Here is a 24065-nt window from a genome sequence, read left to right as displayed (position 1 = left end):
TTCCTTCCTCTTATCGCTGCATGTTTTTGTTGCTAACACATAGCTTACTGTGTTTAAATGCCAGTAGCATGGAGGAGAACGTTCCCTTCATGGCTTCCTACCAGGAGACTCGCTCACAAACCAATGGTTGAGTCCTTTGACAGCCCAGATACATGTAGATGGTTATTTCATAGGCAATAATGGTATATTTAATAAACTACTGTTACTGTGCAGATAACTCGCTTGAGATCAAATTTGAACTGGGATGTTTTATGTTAGCCTGCTGACAACTAGCTGACGAAGCTAACCATTCAATCGAGCTCATTAGAGGCAGAACACATTTTCGGCAGCTCTGGTTCAGGAAGTAAATTTCCCGTTTCAAATCCTCCATTGACGTTTCCCAAAATCTCAATAGACTGGAATAGTGATGACGTATTTTTGTCGGCCAACTCGGAAGCAACTATGTCGGTGGTTCCTATGAGAATCCACCATGGGATTTTTTCATTGGATTTTGGATCATTGCAGAAAATAATCTCTGTCAAACACGTTTCTGATGCGTAGCTGTTGTGTTCAGCTGGATAATTAAACCAGCTTCAGTCAATGTTATATTTATAATGTTAAGACAAGTGTTGTAATATCTTGTAGTTTGTGTTGTTGAATATATAAACTACATTCACAGCGGCACAACATGGTTATTAGTACATTTACTTTAAGCTAGCTAACCAGCTAGCTAGCAAAACTATCCATCTGCGACCTATGCCGAGCTGTGTAACATTGAGCTCCACCTCCTGCGTCTCCTACAGGAGCATTCACCATCGTTTCACACTCGGGTAGCTTGTGATGAATCTAGCTGTGATGGTTATGACATCATGGCGAATAATAAAATCCGACATGGAGAAAATGAACTGGATTTTTACTTCAGGAACCACACTGAGCAGCAGTGTGTTCAGGTCACTGCACTGTATGTAAAAAACAGATCTGACTTTCAGTTATTATCCACCCACACGGCAGCATAGTTTTAACTTTTATATTTTCTTTGCTTTGTTTTATTTTCTTTGATACGCATTCATTGTTTGCCAAAAGCCAGTTGTCTGATGTACCTCCATGACGGAGCCAAATGTAGCATCATGATTGTTCAGAATCACCAGCAAAAAAAGTAACAGCTTCATATTAAGCAAAAGTCAGTTCAACCTCTTTAAGACCAAATACTCTGACGTGAACTCTGAACTCACAACTTTAAATCAGTTGTAATGTTTTGTTATGTAAATACAAATGGTCTTTATAAGACCAACATTCACCTTCACCATGTGATGCCACTCTACTTTACCTTCCAGGGCAGCTCAATCCTATTCTATCTCGTCAAGGAGAACTCCTCAAGAGAACAACAAGTAGGCAGTCCTATAGTGTCACACACACACACACACACACACACACACACACACACACACAGACACAGACACTTTAACACTGGCTTTCTGAATTCTGCTATAGTACCCTATTGTTGTTTAGCTAGCCTATGCTAAGGAATAGCGCATCTATAAGTCTGTAGTGCTGGTTTCAGCACGGCTTGTTTACACCTCTGTCAGCAGTCTATTGTAAGACACCTTCACAAATATAGTCATGGGCTAACCATCAGTCAGAGACGCAGCTTTTCAGCACATGGTCTATTTTCAGATCAGGTGTGACATGACACCACTTACAACCACTCGGCCTGCGCTTTAAACAAACAGCAGTGGAAAATGAGTTCAGATGTCGTGTGTCGATGCTGGCCGAATACATCAGCAAACAGCTTTGCAAAGACGCAACAAAGACTGATGAGTACGTTTAGCAAGCCTTTAATCATTTAGCTTTCCAGAATGAGAGGAGCATTTTTTGTGGAAAAAAGCTCTTACCGTGTAAAAACCAAGTCTTATTGTTTAAGTGGCTTCTTCCTTCTCTGGCCTCCCACCCACCGACGCCTCTGCATTATTTGTTGAATGAATAGTAGCATTCACATTCATTTTTAGTAAATGTGTGTAAACCAATGTGTGTGTGGGGGTGTTTATGCTTCCTGTTACACTCACATGGCCCTTATTTTGGCTCACCATGACAGCAGATGGTATGAAATCGTTCATAATCAAATTGCCAGCTCATTTATAATGTAGTAATAATGACAAAATATATTAAAGGTCACATGATCTCCTCCTCTTCTTCAGGTGAAATCAGTGTCCTCGCTCCTCTTCATCATGTGTGTGAAGTGTGTTGTTGTAAATCCACTCTGATCCTGTATCTGATCATGTCTATAAACCCCTCTATTTCAGCCCTGCTCAGAACAGGCTGTTTCTGTGTCTGTAGCTTTAAATATGTAAATGAGCTGTGTCTGACCACGCCCCCTCTCTGGAAGGGCTCGGGTGTACTCGTTGCTTTCTGGCTCCATGTCCTATTGTTTACGGTGAGAAGGCAGACTCAGAGGGCAGAACAAACACCTAGCTGTGGGAGTGTCACCCACCTGGGGGAGGGGCTACTGCCCTTTGTGATGTCATGAAGGGGAGGGGCTACTGCCCTTTGTGATGTCATGAAGGGAACATCTCCAAACGGCCTGTTTGAGCAGGCAGAAGATGGAGAGGATGGACTTGTCTCATCATTGGGGGGTTTGGAGACAGACTACATACACATGTTAGAGTCAGAGTAATATGGGGACGAGGATTTTGCAGAATATGTGACCTTTAACTTCTATGAGGAATCGTCACACATACAATGTGTGCAACTCTCACTTTATCTCTTACTTTGTGCATTGGCTGAAGACACTGGCTCTTGATTTCAAAAGTATGTTGCAGTTGTTTTAAGGATACTGAGTATTTTGGTAACATTTGTGTGTATCAGTGCTGGTGTTGAAAGCTTTGTTCAGCTGTGTTCTCTCCTTTATGTTCATGTTGATGAGACTTTGAGAAACCTGCATCACAAAAAGAAGTTTCAGTTTCCAGTCCGTCTGTAAATTGAACCTTTTTACAACCACATATAATAGAAGTTTGATTTTGTACATGCAAGCGCTGTTAGACAGAATTTATTAAATCTTTCTTCTGTGTTCAGCTGCTTTAAAACAAGTCTAAAAATATCCATGTGAGGCTTTGGCCTGTTTCATAGCAGAATGTCTCTCCAAAGTGTGTTTCCACGGATCACACTGGGATAACAAAGGACCTCCAGATATTTTTATTACTACAGTTGGTCCTGCCTCCCACTATACAGCTCACTGAAAAACATCCAACTTTTTTTGTGTTCATCTGGATCATCTGAAGAATGCTTACAGCCAAGCTCTCATACAATCTCACATTTGCTTTCAATTACACCCGCTCATGTTTCATTTGAGTGCAGGTTGTACAGTTCGAAGCTAAACAGAGACTCTCAAGAGAATATGAGGGATTGAAATATCACAAATAAGGGCCCAAACACATTCTAATTGGACCAAGCTTTGACATTAGTCTTTGGTCTGTGACCCTTTTCTCAAATTAAACACAACAAACCAAAAATGACTCTGGTTGTGATCAGCTCACAGGGTGGATTTCCTTCATTTCTGGATTCCACACATGTTGTTCATACACAGTATATGTAAAGAATACATGGACTCACTGTCAGGTGAATAGCTTCTCCTCTGTAGGCAAAATATTTCCCTCTGGAGCTAAGATTGGACAACCACATGGGTGCCTCTCGTTTCTCCCAAAGGTCTTCTCAATTTTCTCGCTTGCATCTTTTGATACAACGGACACATTCAGGAGGTCTTTCCCCCTCACCTGACCTCGTTTAAGACAGCTTTTAGCATGTTTCTCAAAATGGTGGCATGCCCCATTGATGAGCCTGTTAAAGTCACCAAGCAGTCCAGTTCAGTCAGGTTCAGTAGGCATTCATTTGGCAATGGTACTAAAATAACTGATCTATACTGTCCGACTTTTTTTGCTACCCTTCTGTTAAAACAGAAGCGTGTCCAGAGGGGAGGTCTGTAGTGGCATGGGCTCTTTTTGAAATCGTTTTGGCCACCCTAAGATCCTTGACTATAACTGGCTATTTGCCTTGCCAGAGGTGAGTCTTCTGTTAAAATCTGCTATTCAGGCTGTTTTTCAACAGGCAGCTCATAGTTTTCTGTCTGCAAATGTTTTGTTTTTTGCAATTTTCAAAATACTAAATTGTGTCTTTGAACGTTCAGTTTGTTTTGTGTCCTTGAAGAATGAAGCATAGCAGATGTATGTGTTGCTGTTATCTTGTGCTACTTTAAGGTGGGTGACATTGGTACATACAGAAGTGGTAAATGTGTCATTCATGAGTGCACACAAATTTCAGGCCAACTCTGCACAAGCCAGTAACCCAGTTGGGTCACCCCAGTCCAAAAAGTCTGGACAAGCCCCTGTGATTAAGAAGACATGCGTACCAATCCGACCCGAACAGAGAGCTAGACACACTGCTTTCTGTTGATTAATCAAAAGAATGGTCTCTTCTCGTGCGACAGTGGTAATAAAAGAAAATCACAAAACACACCTTGTTAAAATAAGAGTAATTTCTTGCCTATGTTTTTGTTTGCGAGTAGAGTCAGAGTGTAGCACTGCCTCACTGACAACCTTAGTGGTGCTGACCTCTGCTGGACGTCCCCCATCATTGCCCTTTGTGTTCAGTTGTTCTTCTTCCTTGAATTTATTGCCGGGCTGTGTCACGCTGCTACGATGTCATGCAATGTACACTCATCTCACCGAGTAAGGGTACAGTTGACTATGGAAACACAAACAAGATCAGGGTTTACTGTACCAAACTGTACTGAACTATACTGGACCTCTTGGTGAAAACAGGGCCTACAACCAGCTCACCTAACCAGAAGAGACTCTAACATGCATGAAAGATTATTTTATTAAGATGCTTTAGGTTACAGACAAATTAACACATCGAAAAAGACTTGCTGCCAGCTAATGTAGAATAGTTGGATGTGGTAAATTCATTGTATCAGTAGAAAGATCCTTTCTAAGGCCTTGTGTCGCTGGTTAATTCAAACTCCTCTGTACCTGTCTCCTCTAAAGGGATGCTATGCATCTTGTTGCCTTCCTGTATATAAGAGTATTTATTGTTTAAATTATTTTATTTATTCTTTATGATCATTAAACCTGTTAAACCTGTTCTGATTATGTTTATTTTATGTTATGTTTTGATGTTTTATTTAGAACAGTTCACATTAAATCAGTCAGACTTTAACTGATGGTTTATAGGCAAGATGAAACTCCTATGACTGGGACTTTATGGTTTCTTTGGGACGAACATAGAGCAGCAATTTATGCCAGCAAAAATGTTGTCAATGAAGGCGTAAAGCCTGAAAAATGATTAAATCCAACATGTCAAAGGTCACATTTCTTCCTCCTCTTCAGTGTACATAAGTGTCCTCGCTCCTCTTCATCATGTGTGTGAATTGTGTTGTTGTAAATCCACTCTGATCCCGTATTTGATCATGTCTATAAACCCCTCTATTTCAGCCCTGCTCAGAACAGGCTGTTTCTGTGTCTGTAGCTTTAAATATGTAAATGAGCTGTGTCTGACCACGCCCCCTCTCTGGAAGGGCTCGGGTGTACTCGCTGCTTTCTGGCTCCATGTCCTATTGTTTACGGTGAGAAGGCAGACTCAGAGGGCAGAACAAACACCTAGCTGTGGGAGTGTCACCCACCTGGGGGAGGGGCTACTGCCCTTTGTGATGTCATGAAGGGAAAATCTCCAAACGGCCTGTTTGAGCACACATTTTCTGAAAAGTGAAGGGTTGTTTTGACACCCTATAACAGATAATTACTTCCCTATAGTTTTGTTGCCCAGATGTGCTCAGGTGTTTTGGGATGAGCCAAAGCCAACTTGTCTCTTTGTGATCATCCCCTTAGACAGGAGAAACTCGAGTAGGGGTGAGGTTGGACTCAAACCCATGGCTGAGCGTAAGGACTTTTTCCGCTGTACAACATAACCACTTGGTTATCCGACACCCTGATTTTAAATATGCGATTAAAAATAATGTGAAAAATCGTCATGTATTTTAATTAACTAAATAAATAATTGAAGAGAAATATCAACATTTTTCATCTCTCTCTCTCTCCTCCTATAACAGGGAGCACTATAAAGAGAAATGTGTTTGTTTATAATGACCCCTGTTTCCAGAAAAACAAATCTTAAGGGACTACTAACCAGCTAATACCACAGGACTCTTATTTGAGCTGTATATTGACACCACCATAGAAAACCGTCTCCTGTGACCATGTCAAGTCTTGAAAGTAAACAAACTCATACGATGTATTTATAATTATATACAGTCATAATAGCTACTGTATCGTCTTGAATATATACAGAAATGTTGGCACTGTATTCCTTTTAATGCCTTTAAACTACTATTTTTGTACATTAAAAATAAATAAAATAATAAAAAGTATTTTTGTCTGGACCTGTTAATCCTTTCACTTAAAGAGAGGATCGGTCATTTTCTCCAGGTACAATTTTTGAGACTTTGTTTGATATATTTTTTAGGTCCTGACAGAACTAATAACCCCTGTGCTCTGAAAAAGGAACAAAAAAATCTGTCATGTGTAGCAGTTGTAAGCCTGGTTCGGGTTATGTTAAACAAAGTCATTCTCAATTTAAGCAATCATAAAAAAATTTTTTTGAATTTTTTCCGTTATATATGAAAACAAAAAAGAACCAGATTTTATCCATGTTGCCTGTTATTAAAATGTAAATCACTCTTCTTAAATTGAAATGAACCTTTATTTTTGGGGGGAACATTCTATAGACTGGTGTAGCTTTGAGTCCTAAAACCAGGAAGTGAGTTAACATTTTTGCGGGATTTAGTGGGTTCCTAACTCCAAAAGTCAATGGGAATTTTGAATGGGTTTGTGTGTGCTTGTGGTTAACACAAGCTGAAGAGATGTTGACGTTTTGTTAGACGAGAAAAACAACGTTAGCTAAGACCCCACTTGTGAATTTTAAAGTTTTTACGTAAACTTTAAACGGCGGTTGCTAACAAGTAGCTAGCTGAAACTACAGTGGTTGTTGCAGACATTACACGTCATCACGCCGGGAACTCTCTCCCTAATCCTCCTTACAGCCTCTAGTCATGTTTTTTCAGTGTTCTGGCAAATATTAAGTTAATAAACAACTTATTAAGCTAAAATCCGCTGATTCGATTGATGAAGCATAACGGTCGTAACCATTACAAACCGACCGCGGTGTAGTTCGCTAGAGCATACCGTTAGCTTTTTACTTCTCTGGGCTGCATTAACTCTTCAAACTTCATATAAATGATGTTCATCTGTAAAGATTATCCAGCTGAACAAAACAGCTATACATCAGAAATGTGTGTTTGACACAGAGATTATTTTCTGCAATGATCCAAAATCCAATGCAAAAATCGCATAGAGGAACCACCAGCGCCATTTTTTCGGGTTGGCCTACAAAAATACGTCATTACTATACCAGTCTATTCAAACAAACCTGTTCAACCTTTTCCAGGGACAGATGCAGTAGAATATACAACAAAGAGAGAGAGCATTAGATATAGCTGGTATATTGTGTGTGTGTGTGTGTGAGTGAGTGAGTGTGTAGGCTACTTGTATTTTGAAGGAAAGGAAGGGCATATAATAATAATAATATAATTATAATTTACACTTTATTAATCCCACAAACGAACGTATCTAACTTCAGGTTGTCTTTATATCGTGTGTGATAGTTCACCTGACTTGCTACACCCTGTGCGGTTGGTGTTGTGTTGTTCAGGAATAAACGCGTACTGATAAACTCCCAAGTGGAGATGATTGGAAGTGTCCTCGGGTTTCAGTGGATGTATGGAAGAAGTATTTTCATATTTCGATGTGTTTTTGTGCTAATTGCCAACTTTTTGACTCCGTCGGTCAAATACAATGTCTGCCTTACCTGATCATATCCTGCAGCTCATACATGACGGATCAATGCTTGTTGGTTTATTTATTTTACAGTATACTGTTAATATCATTTTACCTTGTAAAGTGTCTTTGAGTCTATAAAAAGCATATATGAGAAGCAAATAAAGTGTATAATTGTTATTATACAGAAGTCAGTCTGGTAGATGGAGAGGTGCCAGGGCACTCTCCAAATGTGGTTGAAGTGCCTTTGAGCAAGGCACTGAACCCTCATCCACCCAACTGCTCTGGTGCACTCTCTTCATTCTGACATCTCTCCATTATTGTATGTCCTCAGTAGAGTGTAAACCAGAATTTCGGTCAGTAATAAAGTATGTCAAATTAAAAAAAACATGTAGAAGAGAGAAGAGGATGTGTTGATGTCCCACCAGTTAGAACAAAGTGTCTGTCGTTCCTTCCCAGTCGGACCCATCGGAGCTCCTGCTTGTATCCCTTTGTGTACCACTCCACCACATACTCTATATGTAGAGGTGCAGTTTGTGGCTCTCTCCAGGAGATGGCGACAAAATTCTACTTTATCAGAACATAAACGCCATCAGTAGTTCAGATTCAGTAAAAGGATCTCTGCTACATTAAGTGAAGGAAAGACTGCAGACTTATTTAATGAAACATTCAGTTCTCTGCTTCATCACCTCGTGTGTGCATGCTTGTAACTCTTGCAGGTGGAGAGGCTCCTATGGAGTTATAGGCCCACACTTATATATAAGTTATGATATAGTTATTCATATCAATAGTTAATAAAACACAGTAAAGGAGCCAACTGCCAAATGTGCCAAATAAAATCGTATCATATGTGGTGCCCCGTGTGAGGCATCCCATTATACTGCTCATGTACTTATTCAGAATTTAATTGACCACCCCAAAAATGAGGGTTGAAATCAATTTCTCATTTAAACCAAAGCAGAAGTCAAGTTGTGGCTTAGTTTGTGTTGTGTGGTGATGGTGGGTTAGTTTAAGTTTGTTGTCCTCTTTGTTGTTTTATACAACAATTTAACCATTTGTCCAGTTGAGAGTGTAACAATCACAGAGTAGCCAGCTGTCTGAGAGGTTTGAGTCCTTCACATCCTCAAAGGACTAGAATGCAGTGACAAGTATTAAAGTCTTTTAACTTTGGTTAGCTAAGCAGCTTCACTAGAATTTATTATAAGCCAGTGGGGTTCTGTTTTAAAAGGTCAAATGTGTACCTATGTGAGCCCTGAGCTGAGGCTTCCTTTGAATCAGACCATTCAGCACTACAAGAAACAGTTAGGGTCTGCTCTGATCTATCCTGTACTGCTCTGTGGGGTCGATCCACAAAGTTCTCAGTCTGTGTTATGATAGTGTCCTTCACAGCCTTGTATCCAGACACAAACACCATTGTTTCTCTGCCGAGGCAAACACTGAATACCTTTCTATAAATGTCAGTCAGCTGTGAACAACATCAATGATTAAACAATTATGAACCACAATGAGGAACAAAGGCTCTTTGGTCAGAATGTACACGCGTTTCTTCTCCTCTATACTTTTCAAAAGTCTTTTGTTTGTATTTATATCTGAACAGGTTGATGTTTGGACATTGTTTCATCTCCCTCTCCAAATTATTCCATAATTGTACCCCAATAACTGTCAGGCTAAAACTTTTCAGGGTTGTGCTATGTTTCTGAATCCTATAGTTTAATTCATCTCGTAATTCATAGTGACCAGTACGTTCTTGGAACCCTCTTTGTGTTTGGCTTGGTAGCAGTTTGTACCTTGCTTTGTGTAACATCTGTACAGTTTGGAACACAAAAATGTCACAAAACTTCATGATCATTGATTTTAAAAAATAATGAGTTTGTTTGGTCCAAAAACCCAACTTTATGAATTAATCGGACAGCTCTTTTTTGTAGCATTACTGTGTGCGTTAATAATTTTTACTTATACTACCCCAAACCACAGTACCAGAATTTAAATAGGGCAGTATAAGAGAACAGTATAAGGTATGTAGAGCTTTGATGTTTAAAATGTGCTTTGCTCTTGCTATTACTGCAATGTTTCTTGATATTTTGGGAGATATATTAATAGTAATTCTATTATCTATAATCACTACAAGGAATTTAATTTCATGCACCCGCTCGATTATGAACTGATTTTATACACAATTAATTTTGTTAACTTAGACTTAGACTTAGACTGAACTTTATTGATCCTTTGGGATAGCTCCCTCAGGAAATTTAGGTTCCAGCAGCAGATACAATAAAAGTAAAAGTAAAAATAAAAATGTAGCAGGTAACAGAAAGTAACAATATAAAGAATAATATAGCATAAATAATAGAACACTCTTCCGTTGGAAAGAATATGCAAAAAATATGCATGGAAGAAGCAAAATATACAAAAAAAGGCAGTGATTATTGTTGCGATTATTGCACTTGGTTGAGATTATTATTGCACATACAAGTGAAAGTGTCCATGTGTTATTGCACAGTGAGGGTAGAAGGAAAGACACTCCAACTCCTACCCCTCTGTCCCGTGTGCTCTAGTCCTCCTCCCCCCAAGTGAGGAGTTGTAGAGCGTGATGGCATGATGGACAAAGGAGTTTTTGAGTCTGTTGGTTCTGCACTTGGGAAGGAGCAGCCTCTCACTGAAACGGCTCCTCTGGTTACTGATGACGGTTTGCAGTGTAACAATAAAATAAGTAAAAATAGAGTAATTAAGCAATTCAATGACAGTTCACCTTTGATCCATTGAATTTAAACAGACTGTAAGATTTATTTTAAACCTTACCTTGGTAATATACTGGTCTGGATGTTCACTGTCTACACTGAGAATATTCCCCACAACCGGTAAAGACCACGGTCCTGGAGGATATTTAGGAGGATTCCGGTTTTTGAGGTAGTCTGCTATGATGATGAAAATAACAAGAAACAGGAAAAGACCCTTGAGGTCTAAAGGTAGGTAGGTAGGTGGGCTTTATTTGTATAATATGCTCCATGTTAAACATACAGCACAGATGAAATTTCAATTCCCTCAACCCACAGTGCAAACCTGCAGTGCGTTAAAAAAGCACTAAAGAATAACAATAAACATGACAATTAAATAAAAAATAGCAATAAATAAAATAGCAGTACAGTTAAAAAAACAAATTCTTAGCCGCAAAACTTAACTGCAGACATTTGAGACAAACAAATGACGAACGACAGACAATCAACAGACAAGGGGGGGGGGGGGGGGGGGGGGGGAGCAGGGAGGGAGTTTCCTGAATGCCTGGTGGAATAAACTTTTTACTAAACCCAGTAAAAAGTCATAAAGCCACATCGTTAAAAAAAAAAGAGAGAGAGGGAGAGAGGGCAGCAGGAGGAAGACTTTGTGCTTTCTAACTTGAAACACTTGTGTTTGACCAATTCCTGTCAAACATTAATTGAACAGATGATCTACTCAGTGACTGATCTCTATACTGAGTGAACAGGTTGGGCTTAGGGGGAAACAATCTGAATGTACAAATAGGTGCAACACAACTTTAGGGCCAAAACCAAACTGCATTTGAGTGACCTAACACTCTGATTGGATAATATAAACATGAACAAGCCAAACATACAAAGTGCAGTGTGAACAAAAGTTATCTGACTTGTACTTAGAAATACAGGTAATAAGTCAAGTTGTGTTTCGCAACACTGCTGTGACATTTAGCTTCATTAATTATAGGACAAGAAGCTCCTTCTGGCTTCAGACTTGTCAAATTATAATTAGCTAGAGGACCATACACTTGTCAAATGTTTTCATTTGATAAATACAGGTATCAAGAATACTGTGGAACATTACCAAATATAGTTTGCTTTGTTTTTATAAAATCTTGAAGTGTTTTCCAAAATGTATAATTTTCCCTATGCTTTGTAAAAGTGCTTTATGCTTAGTAGTTTATTTTGACCCTTTACAGCCACCACACCTAGAGTCTAAACTTCTTAGTCACTAACAGATGAACGCACACTTTTCCTGTGCTGTGCTTTTACTTTGAAGGAAACAAACACAAACAGGAAATGGTAGCTTAATATAAACCTCTTATAAGGTTTCTTCTTTCTCTTGACCGAACATTTAACCTGTGTGCACTGTTCAGACCCAGATGTGCTGTAAATAAGTGGACAACTAACAGTCAACAGATGGAGGTTATTAAAGGTGTACTTGGATTTGAGTGGATGGACGGATTCAGTCTTGTGATCTTTCTGTGTGTTTTTGTGCTGTTGGTTGATATTTTTAAGAACAGAGTCCCAGCAAACTTTCCACCTGGACCGTGGGCTCTCCCACTGATCGGGGACCTTCATCGCATCAAGACCAGTAGGCTCCACCTGCAGTTCACAAAGGTTTGTGAAGGCCATAGATGCATCTAATCATTGAAATTAATTAATTTAAACACGTGCTTTTTGACACCTTTCAACACGTTCTAACATTAGATATTACTCTTACTTGACGAACTTTCTTTCACACTTTTTGCATGTAACATAATGTCAGCATTAAACATGATAACTTTGGATAAGGACAAAAAAGAAAGAAGTAATCTATTTCAGGTTTGCTGTTCAGCAGCTTTAGGCAAAGTTCAAATGTGAGATTGAGAAAATCATTAACTTTAAAGCTTCAACTTTGCTTCTCCTGAGCACCAGGGGCAGGGAAGAAAGAATAAACTCTGTTTTTATCCAACAATTTAATCTTTGATTTTTATTGTTTGCATTTTTGAGAAAAGCAACCCACAGATGAGACACCCAACTAACAAGAGAAAAAACAACATCAGAACCCAAACAGAACTAGGGCTGGGTATTTCCCACAATCAATATGTATCACATAGCATGGGCTCGTCTGCTAGCACACTTAAGATCTAAGTATACTTGCTTTTAAACTACGCATACACTAACACATGACATCAGCCTTTTTTAATCCTGCCGTGGTTTGGAGCGTTGGTTGGGCTCTTCCTCAGAAATTAACGCTGTGTTTTATACTTACCTATTGGTGCATAACTTTTTATCGTGTCCAATCAGCCAGGTGAGTGCTTGTGGTGTCACAGGTCCACCTGAACACCTGTCTGCTCTGTGTGCTCAGTTTGCAGAGAAATATGGAAAGATTTTCAGCCTGCGGCTCTTTGGTGGAAGAATTGTGGTCCTTGATGGCTACAAGCTTGTGAGGGAGGCCCTGGTCCAAAAAGGGGAGGACTACGTTGATCGCCCCCACGTACCTATTTTTGAAGCAATGATGGGGGATAAGGGTATTGCTTTTGCATTATGTGTTATCATCAGCCTGGTGATGTTCATGCATATATTACCATCAAGCTTGTTGTAAATTTCATGTTCCTTTTTGTGGTCAATGTAATTTTTTTGTTGTGATTGTCTCTAAAAGGTCTGGTGTTTACAAGTGGCGATCCATGGAAGGAACAGAGGAGATTCGCTCTCCATACACTCAGGAACTTTGGATTGGGCAAGAAGACCCTGGAGCCATCCATCCAGCAGGAGAGCCAATATCTCAACGAGGCTCTCGCAAATCACCAAGGCAAAAAAAAAATCATATCAGCCAGCTGACATCATCAGGATCCTGAACTAGTCTTGTAGTCTTGTTGTTCTCCCTTGGTCTTTCAATGAATAATCTTGTGGTGTACCTTTATATTTTAACTTTGACACATAAAACCAAGCAGCACAGGATCATAAAGCATATAAAACATCAACCTGTTGATGATCGTCAATCAAAAGCTTATTGACTAGGCACAGCAGTGACTTAAATACATATTTTTTGGGTAAGGTCTGTGTCTTCTTACTGCACAACAACTCTGTGTCTTATCTACATTGTGTATTTACCTTACAGGACAGCCTGTTGATGCTCAGCCACTGATGATCAGTGCTGTGTCCAACATCATCAACTGTCTGGTGTTTGGACATCGCTACGAATACAATGACAAGCAGTTCCGGAGTATTCTTGAAGATTTAAAAGGGATCATTCTCTTTCAAGGAACTTTAACTGTACAGGTGAGTTAGTTTGTGCCAGTTTCCCCAGTAGTAGTAGTCTAAAGCTCTGCAATTCACCACCAAGCCACAAGGTGGCACGGCTGTGTTTTTGTGTGGTTCTTCCACCTCTTCTTTAATTCAATTCCATTATTTGCCACTTGGCTGTCTTTATAGTGTTTTGATGATGAGTTGTGGAGATTGTCGTATTTTCTGACCTCTTCGATTATTCGTGTTTTTGTGTTGTGACCAGAAATCAACTGCTGGAAATGACGTTCTAAGTGGACCAATCACAGTCCTTACGGTTTGCATAGGTAGGATTTTTTGAGGTGTGCGTAGGGCTATGGCTGTCACGTAGTAGTAGGCAGGAAACAGGGAGCAGGACCCAAGTGCAGAATAAACGTTATTTATTTTAACAAAATGGCAAATGAAAAACTTACTTAAAAAACTAAATCCAAAACGTCTCGAAGCATGAGTGACAAAAAACACAAGAAAATCCAAAAACCACGACGAGGAGAAACACAGGGAGCAGGGAGAGGAAACAACAGGCCACGACAACCGACATCCGACAAGACAATGAACCGACAAGAAACTGAGGCAAACACAGAGACTAAATAGACAAGGGGTAATCAGACACAGGTGAGACTAACGAGACAGGTGAGGAACATCAGGGTCATCAAGACAGGAGGGAAACACAAGGAACAAAGAACACAAGACCAGAACACTGAGGACATGTACAAAGTAAAACCTGACAATGAAAAGACATGAACTAAAACAAGATATTACAAAATAAAACAGGACCTTCAGGCATACAGGCCATAGTCAGTTCAGATGGACGGCCCGAAGGCCGAACAGACTCAGGGGAATGTTCTGGGGGTTGGCCAGGAAGCCGAGCAGGCACGGGAGAGAGCTCTGGGGGACGGCCAGGAAGCCGAGCAGGCACGGGAGAGAGCTCTGGGGGATGGCCAGGAGGCCGAGCAGGCACGGGAGAGAGCTCTGGGGGACGGCCAGGAAGCCGAGCAGGCACGGGAGAGAGCTCTGGGGGATGGCCAGGAGGCCGAGCAGGCACGGGAGAGAGCTCTGGGGGATGGCCAGGAGGCCGAGCAGGCACGGGAGAGAGCTCTGGGTGATGGCCAGGAGGCCGAGCAGGCACGGGAGAGAGCTCTGGGGGACGGCCAGGTGACCGGCCAGTGAAGGGCAGGACCTCCTCCAAGGGCCCAGGAGCCAGCCCGATCACAGACGAAGGAACGTCTGGTGTTCCTTGGCTGGACTGCCAAGGAGGAGACATTAGGAGTCGGCCGGAACACAGAGAAGGAGACGTCAGGAGTCGGCCGGAACACAGAGAAGGAGACGTCAGGAGTCGGCTGGAACACAGAGAAGGAGACATCAGGCGTCGGGAGGACGTCAGGCATCGACTGGGCCGCCGAGGATGCCACATCTCTGCCCCCACACCGCCCCTACGACTGTGCCATAGATCTCCTGCCTGGTACCTCACCTCCCAAGGGGGGTCTGTACTCTCTCTCTGAGCCTGAGAGAGAGGTCATGGAGACTTATATCAATGAATCCCTGGCAGCTGGTATCATTCGTCCTTCTTCATCTCCTGCTAGAGCGGTTTTTTTCTAGCCTACTAGCCTTCTGTTTCTGACCACGAGTATTGCCTGCCTGTTTCCTGTTCCTCGTCTGCCTGTGGCTGGTTGGCACTTGGGCTGTTCCTGCTCCACCAAGAGACCCAACTGACCACCTTCGCCTCTCCAGCTCACATCTTCTGGTCTGTTGTGTACCTACATTAACCTGCTAAATAAAGACTGTTTAAGAACGAAACCCTGGTTCATTTGTGCTGCGACTGGGTTCACTCCATACCCGTTACAGCACAATCCCACACCACTCAGTCGCCTTGAGATGATTGAGGGCATCCTGCAGCAGCATGAGGCTGTGATGACTGCATCTGCTGCTCCAAGTTGAGGATCCTGAACCCATGCAGTTAGGTCGCACCTCTCCCTGGAGGAGAGGGAGTGCTGCCGCAGGTCCAATCTCTGCCTATATTGTGGGGCAGTGGGACACTACATCTCCAATTGTCCAGCAAAAGCCAGAGCTCACCAGTTGTAGGGGAGACCCTGGTGAGACCCTGCCTTGTTACCTCCCCAGACTCAGAGACCTCTGCTCTAAGGCCATCTTCTTCTTCTAGATGGCCCCCACTCCATGGCTATCTTTATTGACTCTGGTGCCAATATCATTAATGAGGAGGTGGTTCTTCAGCTGGGGCTCAAGAGGTTCCCTTTGCCTTGTCCAATTTACTGCTAGAGCCTTAGATGTGCACATATTGGGTAAGGTCATGCATCAGACCTCTCCTGTTCACTTGCTGTTTTCTGGTAATCATCACAAGACCGTCCAGTTCCACATCCTAAGCTCTTCCTGCCTGCTTTTCATCCTGGGGTTTCCATGGCTCCGTTTTCACAGCTCTCACATCGACTGGGTCACGGGGGCCGTTCTGGAGTGGATCTCCTCCTGTCATCAAAGGTGTCTGCAGCATGCCTCAGCTCCATTTCACCTCTCCAGCTCCAGTTCTTCACCTGACCTCTCGGGGGTGCCACCTGAGTACCATGACTTTTGCCAGGCCTTCAGTAAAGCCAGAGCCACATCTCTGCCTCCACACCGCCCCTACGACTGTGCCATAGATCTCCTGCCTGGTACCTCACCTCCCAAGGGGGGTCTGTACTCTCTCATGTCATGGACATCATGGAGGTCATGGAGACTTATATCAACAAATCCCTGGCCGCTGTCATCATTGGTCCTTCTTCATCTCCTGCTGGAGCGGTTTTTTTCTTTGTCAAGAAGAGGGAAAGACGTTGAGACTCTGCATCAACTACAGAGGACTGACTGATATCACCACAAGGACCGTTACCCACTGCCACTGATGTCCACTCCCTTCGAACTGCTCCAGGGGGCTACCATTTTTTCCAAACTTGACCTGAGCAACGCCTACCACCTCATCTGCATCAGAGAGGAAGATGAGTGGAAGACAGCCTTCAACACCCCAACTGGACACTACGAGTATCTCCTAATACCGTTCGGCCTGACCAATGCTCCTGCTGTCTTCCAGGCAATGATAAACGATGTGCTCAGGGATATGCTCAATCAATATGTTTTTGTTTACCTCGACGACATGCTCATCTTCTCAAGATCCAAGGAGCAACATATCTATCATGTCTAGTCCATCCTTCAGCATCTCCTGTAGAATTCCCTGTTTGTGAAAGCAGAGAAATGTGAGCTCCATGTCTCACCAGTGTCTTTCCTGGGGAACATTGTGGCACAAAGCAGTATCCAGATGGACCCATCCAAAGTCTCTGCTGTCACCTCCTGGCCTGTTCCTGAGAACCGTAAACAGCTTCATCATCTCGCTGCCTGTCCCCTGCCGAGAGAAACTATGACATTGGCGTCAGGGAACTGTTGGCGGTGAAGATGGCCCTAGAGGAGTGGCTCCATTGGTTGGAGGGCACCAAGGAGCCTTTTCTTGTATGGACAGACCACAAGAACTTGGAATATATACGCTCTGCTAAGAGACTAATTTCTCGTCAGGCCCGCTGGTCCCTGTTTTTTGCCTGTTTCAACTTCACCCTCTCTTACCGTCCAGGATCCCGCAATGTTAAGCTTGATGCCCTTAACCCATTTCCAGAGGACAAAGGCCTCTCGTGATAAATCTGAGTCCATCCTTCCACCATCTAGCCTTATTGCCACATTGACCTGGGACATAGAGGAGAGGGTGAGAGCAGCCACAGAAGGACAGCCGGGTCTCAGCACCTGCCCAACTAACTGCCTTTTAGTTCCTCCAGGCTTGAGGTCAGATGTGCTACTATGGGCCCACTCCTCTAAGCTCTCCTGCCACCCTGGTGTTCAACGGACACGACATGCCGTTCTCCAACATTTCTGGTGGCCCACCTTGCAGGAGGACATCCAGGAATTCATCAAAGCCTGTCAAGTGTGCAATCAACACAAATCCTCCTGCCGGCCCCCTGCTGGTCTGCTTCAACCTCTCCCTGTTCCTCATCGCCCATGGTCCCACATCTCTTTGGATTTTGTTACTGGTCTTCCCACCTCTGACGGCCACACTGTCATCCTGACCATTGTGGACCGCTTCAGCAAGATGGTCCACTTTGTGCCTCTGCCCAAGCTCCCCTCATTCGTGTTTTGGAGGGAGTTCTGCAGTTTGCTGGGTGCCACCGCAAATCTGTCCTCTGGATTCCACCCTCAAAGCAATGGACAGACTGAGTGCATGAACCAAGAACTGGAAACAGCCCTACGGTGCAGGGCCTCCCAGAACCCCTCCTCCTGGTCGTCACAACGACTGTGGGTTGAATATGCTCACAACACCCTTGTCTGCTCTGCCACCGCTCTCTCTCCATTTCAGTGTGCATACGGCTACTAACAACCACTGTTGCCAGCCCTTGAAAAATAGGTTTCCGGCCCGTCTGTCCAAGTCTTTATCCGCTGCTGCCGCAGAACATGGCTCCAAGCTCGCTCAACCCTCCTTTGTTCCGTGGGTCGCTATACTGACACTGCCAACCTGCGACCCTTGAACCTGACTGGAATTAAAGTCTTTGGGTCGATGATAAATCACCATTCTGTCAGAGCACAACTTTCAAAATGAGTCACAATTTTTTGACTGCTTCTGCCTTTGTCTTGCATAAGATTCAAACTATCTCCTGATTATCTGATTACTGTCCTTGTACTTTGTAGATTTTTAACTCTTTCCCCTGGCTGATGAAGTGGATTCCTGGATCTCACAAGGAGAATTTAGCTATGTTCAAAAGGATCGCTGACTTTATAAAAATCAAGATCAAAGAACACCAAGAGAGTCTTGACCCGTCCTCACCAAGAGACTACATTGACTGCTTCCTGGCAGAGATGGGAGAGGTAAAAGTTTACATGTTTGAAGCTCATTGTGGTTTATTTTGTGTGTGCTGTGTTTGCATGTTGTAATTGACAAACACTGTCTGTTTTGTTTTATTGATAGAGAGACGACAAGGATTCCAGTTTTGATATTGAGAATTTGTGTTTTTGCACTCTGGACCTGTTTGTTGCTGGAACTGAAACCACTACAACTACTCTACTCTGGGCACTGCTGTACATGATCTACTATCCTCAAATACAAGGTGTGTGTGTGTGTGTGTGTTTGTGTGTGTGTGTGTGTTTGTGTGTGTGTGTGTGTGTGTGTGTGGCGCACGGAATATTTCAGCTGCATGCATGCCGCATGTATGATTGTTTCATTAAAAGGATACTTCACCCAATTACATGAAGCTGTGTATCATGAGAAACATGGTAGTAGTGTTGAATGGTCATGAATCCAACCCTCATTTTGCCCTGAGACGAGAAAAATGTGTTTTTCTTTGCCTGTAAGTTTTCTTCATGTGATGCAATATGATGCTTTTTCCATCACATGAAGAAAACATTCAAGCAAAGAAAAACATCTGTGTGTGTGTGTGTCTGTGTGTCTGTGTGTGTGAGAAGCATGTCTTTACAATAACAGTTGTGTGAAAAAGAGTGTAAACCAGAATTTTCTTCTGAGATTAATAACATTTAGAAAAATCAGAAATTCCAAAACATTAAGTCCCCAGCTCCTGCAGGTGTCGGTGTGACCTGTAGTGTTAAAATGCTTTGAGTAGTCATCACAAACTCGACAAATTTAAATCCATTTCCATTTGATCTGTTCAAATGACTTTGTTGAATGTTTTCACTGTATACAGAGAGAGTCCAGGCTGAGATAGACGCTGTGATTGGTTCATCCAGAGCGCCCTCTATAAATGACAGAGATAACATGCCCTACACTAACGCAGTCCTTCATGAGATCCAGAGAATGGGAAACATCCTTCCCCTTAATATATTCCGCATGGCAACCAAGGACACCACACTCGACAAGTACACAATCCCAAAGGTAGGTGATGCACGTGGAAGCATTCAAAGATTATTCCTGACCTTAAATTCAACAAAAATCCATTTTATTTAATTAGTCGATCATAATACTTTAATATATTTCAGTTTTGCTACTTTCTTCAATGTAATTTACTCAGGGCACCTTGGTCATGCCGACCCTGAACTCAGTTCTTCATGATGAGACGATGTGGGAAACTCCACACTCCTTCAACCCTCAACACTTTCTGGATCAAGACGGCCAGTTTAGAAAGAGAGAGGCCTTCCTTCCTTTCTCAGCAGGTTGGTCCATTCTAACAACTCCATCAAAACACCCTTAAAGGACCAGTCAGTAGAATTGTTTGTCACAGTTTGTAAACAGTGGTGTTTCCAGATTCTGATTGGCCCTTAGGAGAAAATCAATCCTCCAACCAGCGTTCAGAAGTGCAACAAGAGTCTTGTCAGATGGGAACCCCTTAGGGAGGTTTCCTTCTGTCATTGCAAAATATCAACTGTGTTGAAGGACAAGCTGAGTGGACTGATAGGTAGACTTTGTAAGAGGCAACCAGCAGGTGGCAGCGCTACAGTGTAGAGCCGACAGAGCTGACAGTCAATGCAACGAGGAGAGGAGTGCTGGAGCTGGACGCTGTCGTTTCTCTGGACAAGTCTAAGTTTAAGTGTTTGCTGTGCCATGTGGGATTTGTTGAGATTGTGTACGTTTGTTGTGCATTGTGTGTGTTTATACACCAGTAAGTTGACATTTTAGCTGTTTCCAGTGTTATATTGTTATTTCCTTAACTTTGTATTGAATATGTTGAGAACGCACACAAAGTCACTATACCTATCAGTCCAGTCAGCTTGTCCTTCAACACATCAACATTTTCAGTCGCTGCTTTGGGGTCCCCTTATGCTCAGCGCCTCCAGAAGTGCTATCAGTGCAGATTTAGTGTGTACATTTACTACTTGTACCTACTCTGCAAGCTACTGTAGATTATTACATTTGATGTATTGGAAAAGACGATAATTTAGCATGCTAGCATAAGCTAAACGCAGGTGTTTGGCTCCTGCCTGTCCAACAGACCAAGTCCAACCAACCCAAGGTTCACCCACATTTTGCAACAAGCTTCACTGTGATGATATTTTCTCTTCTTTGCTGCTTATATTTGCATTAGCTGGAGGAAACAGCTCCCCCCCAGAATAATTTCAAGTTAACTCGAACACAGCAGAACAGTAAAATCCAGTCAGAGGACAGAGTCTCTGCTGATACAGTCAGCAGCACACATGCACGGAGGCCCAGAAGGGACAATGGAACAGCTTCACTTGAGTATCAGAATCAGAATCAGATTTATTTGTCATTGATACAGGTACAAGTACAAGTACAACGAAATTGCTTTGGTCAAAGAGGACCGGTCTGCAGCGATACTTCGCGCTGACCTGGCTTCATCTCGGAACCTTTGGAGAGGGAGGGGGAGGGTGTGTTACAGGTAGGATGCAGGGGGAGGGGGGCATAAAAAACACTACTTCCATGCTATGCCTGCAGAGGGAGGCACAGATTGAAAGCAGGGAAAAAACATTGCCCTTACATACAGTAGCAGAGTGTGTAAGGGAAGACGGTGTGTGCAGGGATATGTCATATGTTTCTGAGTACGTGTGCCTGGCTTCCCCGGGCTCGCTCAGGTCAGAATGTTCTCACTCGCGATATCCGGCGAAAACAGTGCGTGTGCTACCGAGACAACCTCAGCGCTCCTCAGAGTTCGCTGATAACATTTGCGAAAACACATCCCACTCAGTGGAGACGTCCTTGGCCTGGGCTCCTCCGGCAAAAACAACAGGTGCATGTGGGGGGGTTGGGAGGGGGGTTGGGGTGGGTAGCGTTGGGAGCGTGTCTCCGTCCTTGTCCATCCGTGGAGGAAAATTTTCGTCTGTGGGAGCCAAATTAAATCCAACAAACTCCTTTAGGACGGGGGGACACATGTTTGTCTGTCCCCCCTAAAGTTTTTCAAGTCCGGCTCTCAACAGGTTCAACTCGCCTTGCATCGCAGTGAGCTTTCCCCAGATTCCATCCATCCTTCGGCCTAGCTCTGCCAGTGCCACAGTCTGTGCTCCAACAGCTTTACCCATCTCGATCATCATGACCGGCAGCCTCGTTGCTCCCGCCAGAGCTGCCGTCTTCCCAATTTTCCAGTACACCAGGGCTATGCCAAGGCCAATCAGCACAAGCCCGGTGAACATGAAGCCGAATATGTACACATCCTCAACATCTTCCATCGAAAGCACTCCCAGGCACATGACTCTCCATGTAATCCATGAATCCACCACGTACCCAGCAGCGTTCGTTCCGTCCGGGCAGGTGGACTCCCCCGGTCCAGTTGATCTTGTAGAAAAGATCTTATCATTTGCGTTGAGAGACCAGCTTATTAATTCCATATTAGCTAAATTCCAGAGAGACAGAGAGAAGAAACACTCCAGTATCAGACGAGACAGAAGCAATGGGAACACACACAAGGACGAGATAAGGGAGGGAGAGAAAAAGCGTCCGCCTTCCTTGAGAGCTGAAGTCGAAAAAAGTTTAGTATAAGTTTAGTATAAACTGCTGATACTATTTTTAATGTTATACACTAAATGATTTCCTGAATTTAATTTCAGAAATACACAACATTGCTCAATAGCTGGGACAGGATCAGTGTTTGTGTCTTACGAGACTCTGAGCTGCAGCATTATTATAAATCAAACTAGACAATTCCTGCAGAAATTGTGAGGGTGGTTGCTGTCTGTGTATGCGTTTCTGAGTTATACTGCAGTAAGACTGTTGAACTGTAGTCAGCTAACAGCTAAGACAGAACTCTGTCCCACTGCTATGGTCCCACTCAAATGATGATGTCATCACTCTAACTCTGAACACCTGCTGCTCACTGATTGGTTGACATTCAGCTTTGATCTGCAAAACTGCCAGAACATTCTATCAATGTATTTGAATGGGCTTACCACTGCTCGCAAAACCTCAAATATCTTGAAAACTAAACATGATATCACAGATCTGTTTGGACTGTGAGCGAAAGCACAAATAGGCGCACGTTTTGATATATTTTATTTTCATCTAGCATTCAGACTGAGACCACAGTGGCAATTTTAAAACCTGAGTGAAAACTGTGACATTCTGGACACCAGTTAGAGTGAGAGCCCAATGTGTGTGTATATGGTGTGTGACTGTCAAACAAATGTCTCTCCTGAGAGACTGAAACATTTTATGTATTCATTTTTTGCTTTATGAGTGAGAGGACACTCAGAGCTTTATTTTGATGTATTTTGTTTATATATGTGAGCAACAATGACTTCAGGATGGAGATTTACAAATATGTTACACTCTAGGATTTCAAATTTTGCCATCTACTTTGAATTTTGGCCACATTTTTGTCACTTAAACTCGATTTGTGTCCAAACCGTGTGCCCGAGGTTTCCACAAAGTAATAGCACACTTTTTGGGGCCGAGCCGGTCGTTTTGATGCCTTTCTTGTGTGTGTGGCGCAAACGCTGTGGGAGTAGCGCGGCCCATTTTGAGGATATAATAAGACCAATAATAATAATATTTACAATAGTAGTAGTGTGGTTTGCCTTTCAGGAGAACACCCCAATAAATATCATGTGTTCAATATCCTCACCTGTTGATCTGTGTCTCCTCAGGGAAGCGTGTGTGTCTCGGGGAGCAGCTGGCCAAGATGGAAATATTCATCTTTTTTACCTCCCTTCTTCAGAGGTTTTCTTTCTCTGCAGCTGACGGAGAGCAGCCCAGTCTGGATTTTGTTTTAGGATTCGCCCGCAGTCCCAAACCTTTCCGCCTCTGTGCTGTACCCCGATAGACCACCAACTGTCCCAGACTCAATCAAGTTTCTGTGAAGGAAAATTTCAACAAAGAATTTAACTTGTATTGTGTAATTAGAAAATGATTGCTCAATAAAGTAAAATTATTCTATAAAATCCTCTCCTCCATGTTCCTCTAACATGTGTCTCTAGTCTGTCTACAAACTGATGAGAAAAGTCCATCCTCTCCGTCTTCTGCCTGCTCCACTTTACAGAAAATGTGTGCTCAAACAGGCCGTTTGGAGATTTTCATGACATCACAAAGGGCAGTAGCCCCTCCCCCAGGTGGGTGACACTCCCACAGCTAGGTGTTTGTTCTGCCCTCTGAGTCTGCCTTCTCACCGTAAACAATAGGACATGGAGCCAGAAAGCAGCGAGTACACCCGAGCCCTTCCAGAGAGGGGAGGTGCTGTAGTATTGCTAACTGGTGGAAACAAGGCTGCCAGCATAATAC

General features: G+C 42.9%; 1 protein-coding gene across 1 annotated transcript; it reads left to right on the top strand.

Annotated features, from left to right (window-relative positions):
* Positions 1-12012: 12012 nt before the first annotated feature.
* LOC306827992 (cytochrome P450 2J4-like) lies at positions 12013-23678 on the top strand. The gene is made up of 9 exons (XM_079350145.1): positions 12013-12229; positions 12960-13122; positions 13254-13403; positions 13713-13873; positions 18584-18760; positions 18861-18999; positions 19591-19778; positions 19915-20056; positions 23435-23678. Exons 1-9 carry the CDS (start codon positions 12029-12031, stop codon positions 23608-23610), a joined length of 1497 nt encoding a protein of 498 aa, XP_079206271.1. The 5' UTR covers positions 12013-12028; the 3' UTR covers positions 23611-23678.
* The last annotated feature ends 387 nt before the right edge of the window (positions 23679-24065 follow it).

The sequence above is a fragment of the Symphodus melops genome (assembly GCF_947650265.1).
Source record: "Symphodus melops genome assembly, chromosome: 8".
NCBI classification, from domain to species: domain Eukaryota; kingdom Metazoa; phylum Chordata; class Actinopteri; order Labriformes; family Labridae; genus Symphodus; species Symphodus melops.
The sequence above is the reverse complement of the archived record's forward strand: the minus strand, read 5'-3'. Positions and strand labels throughout refer to the sequence as shown.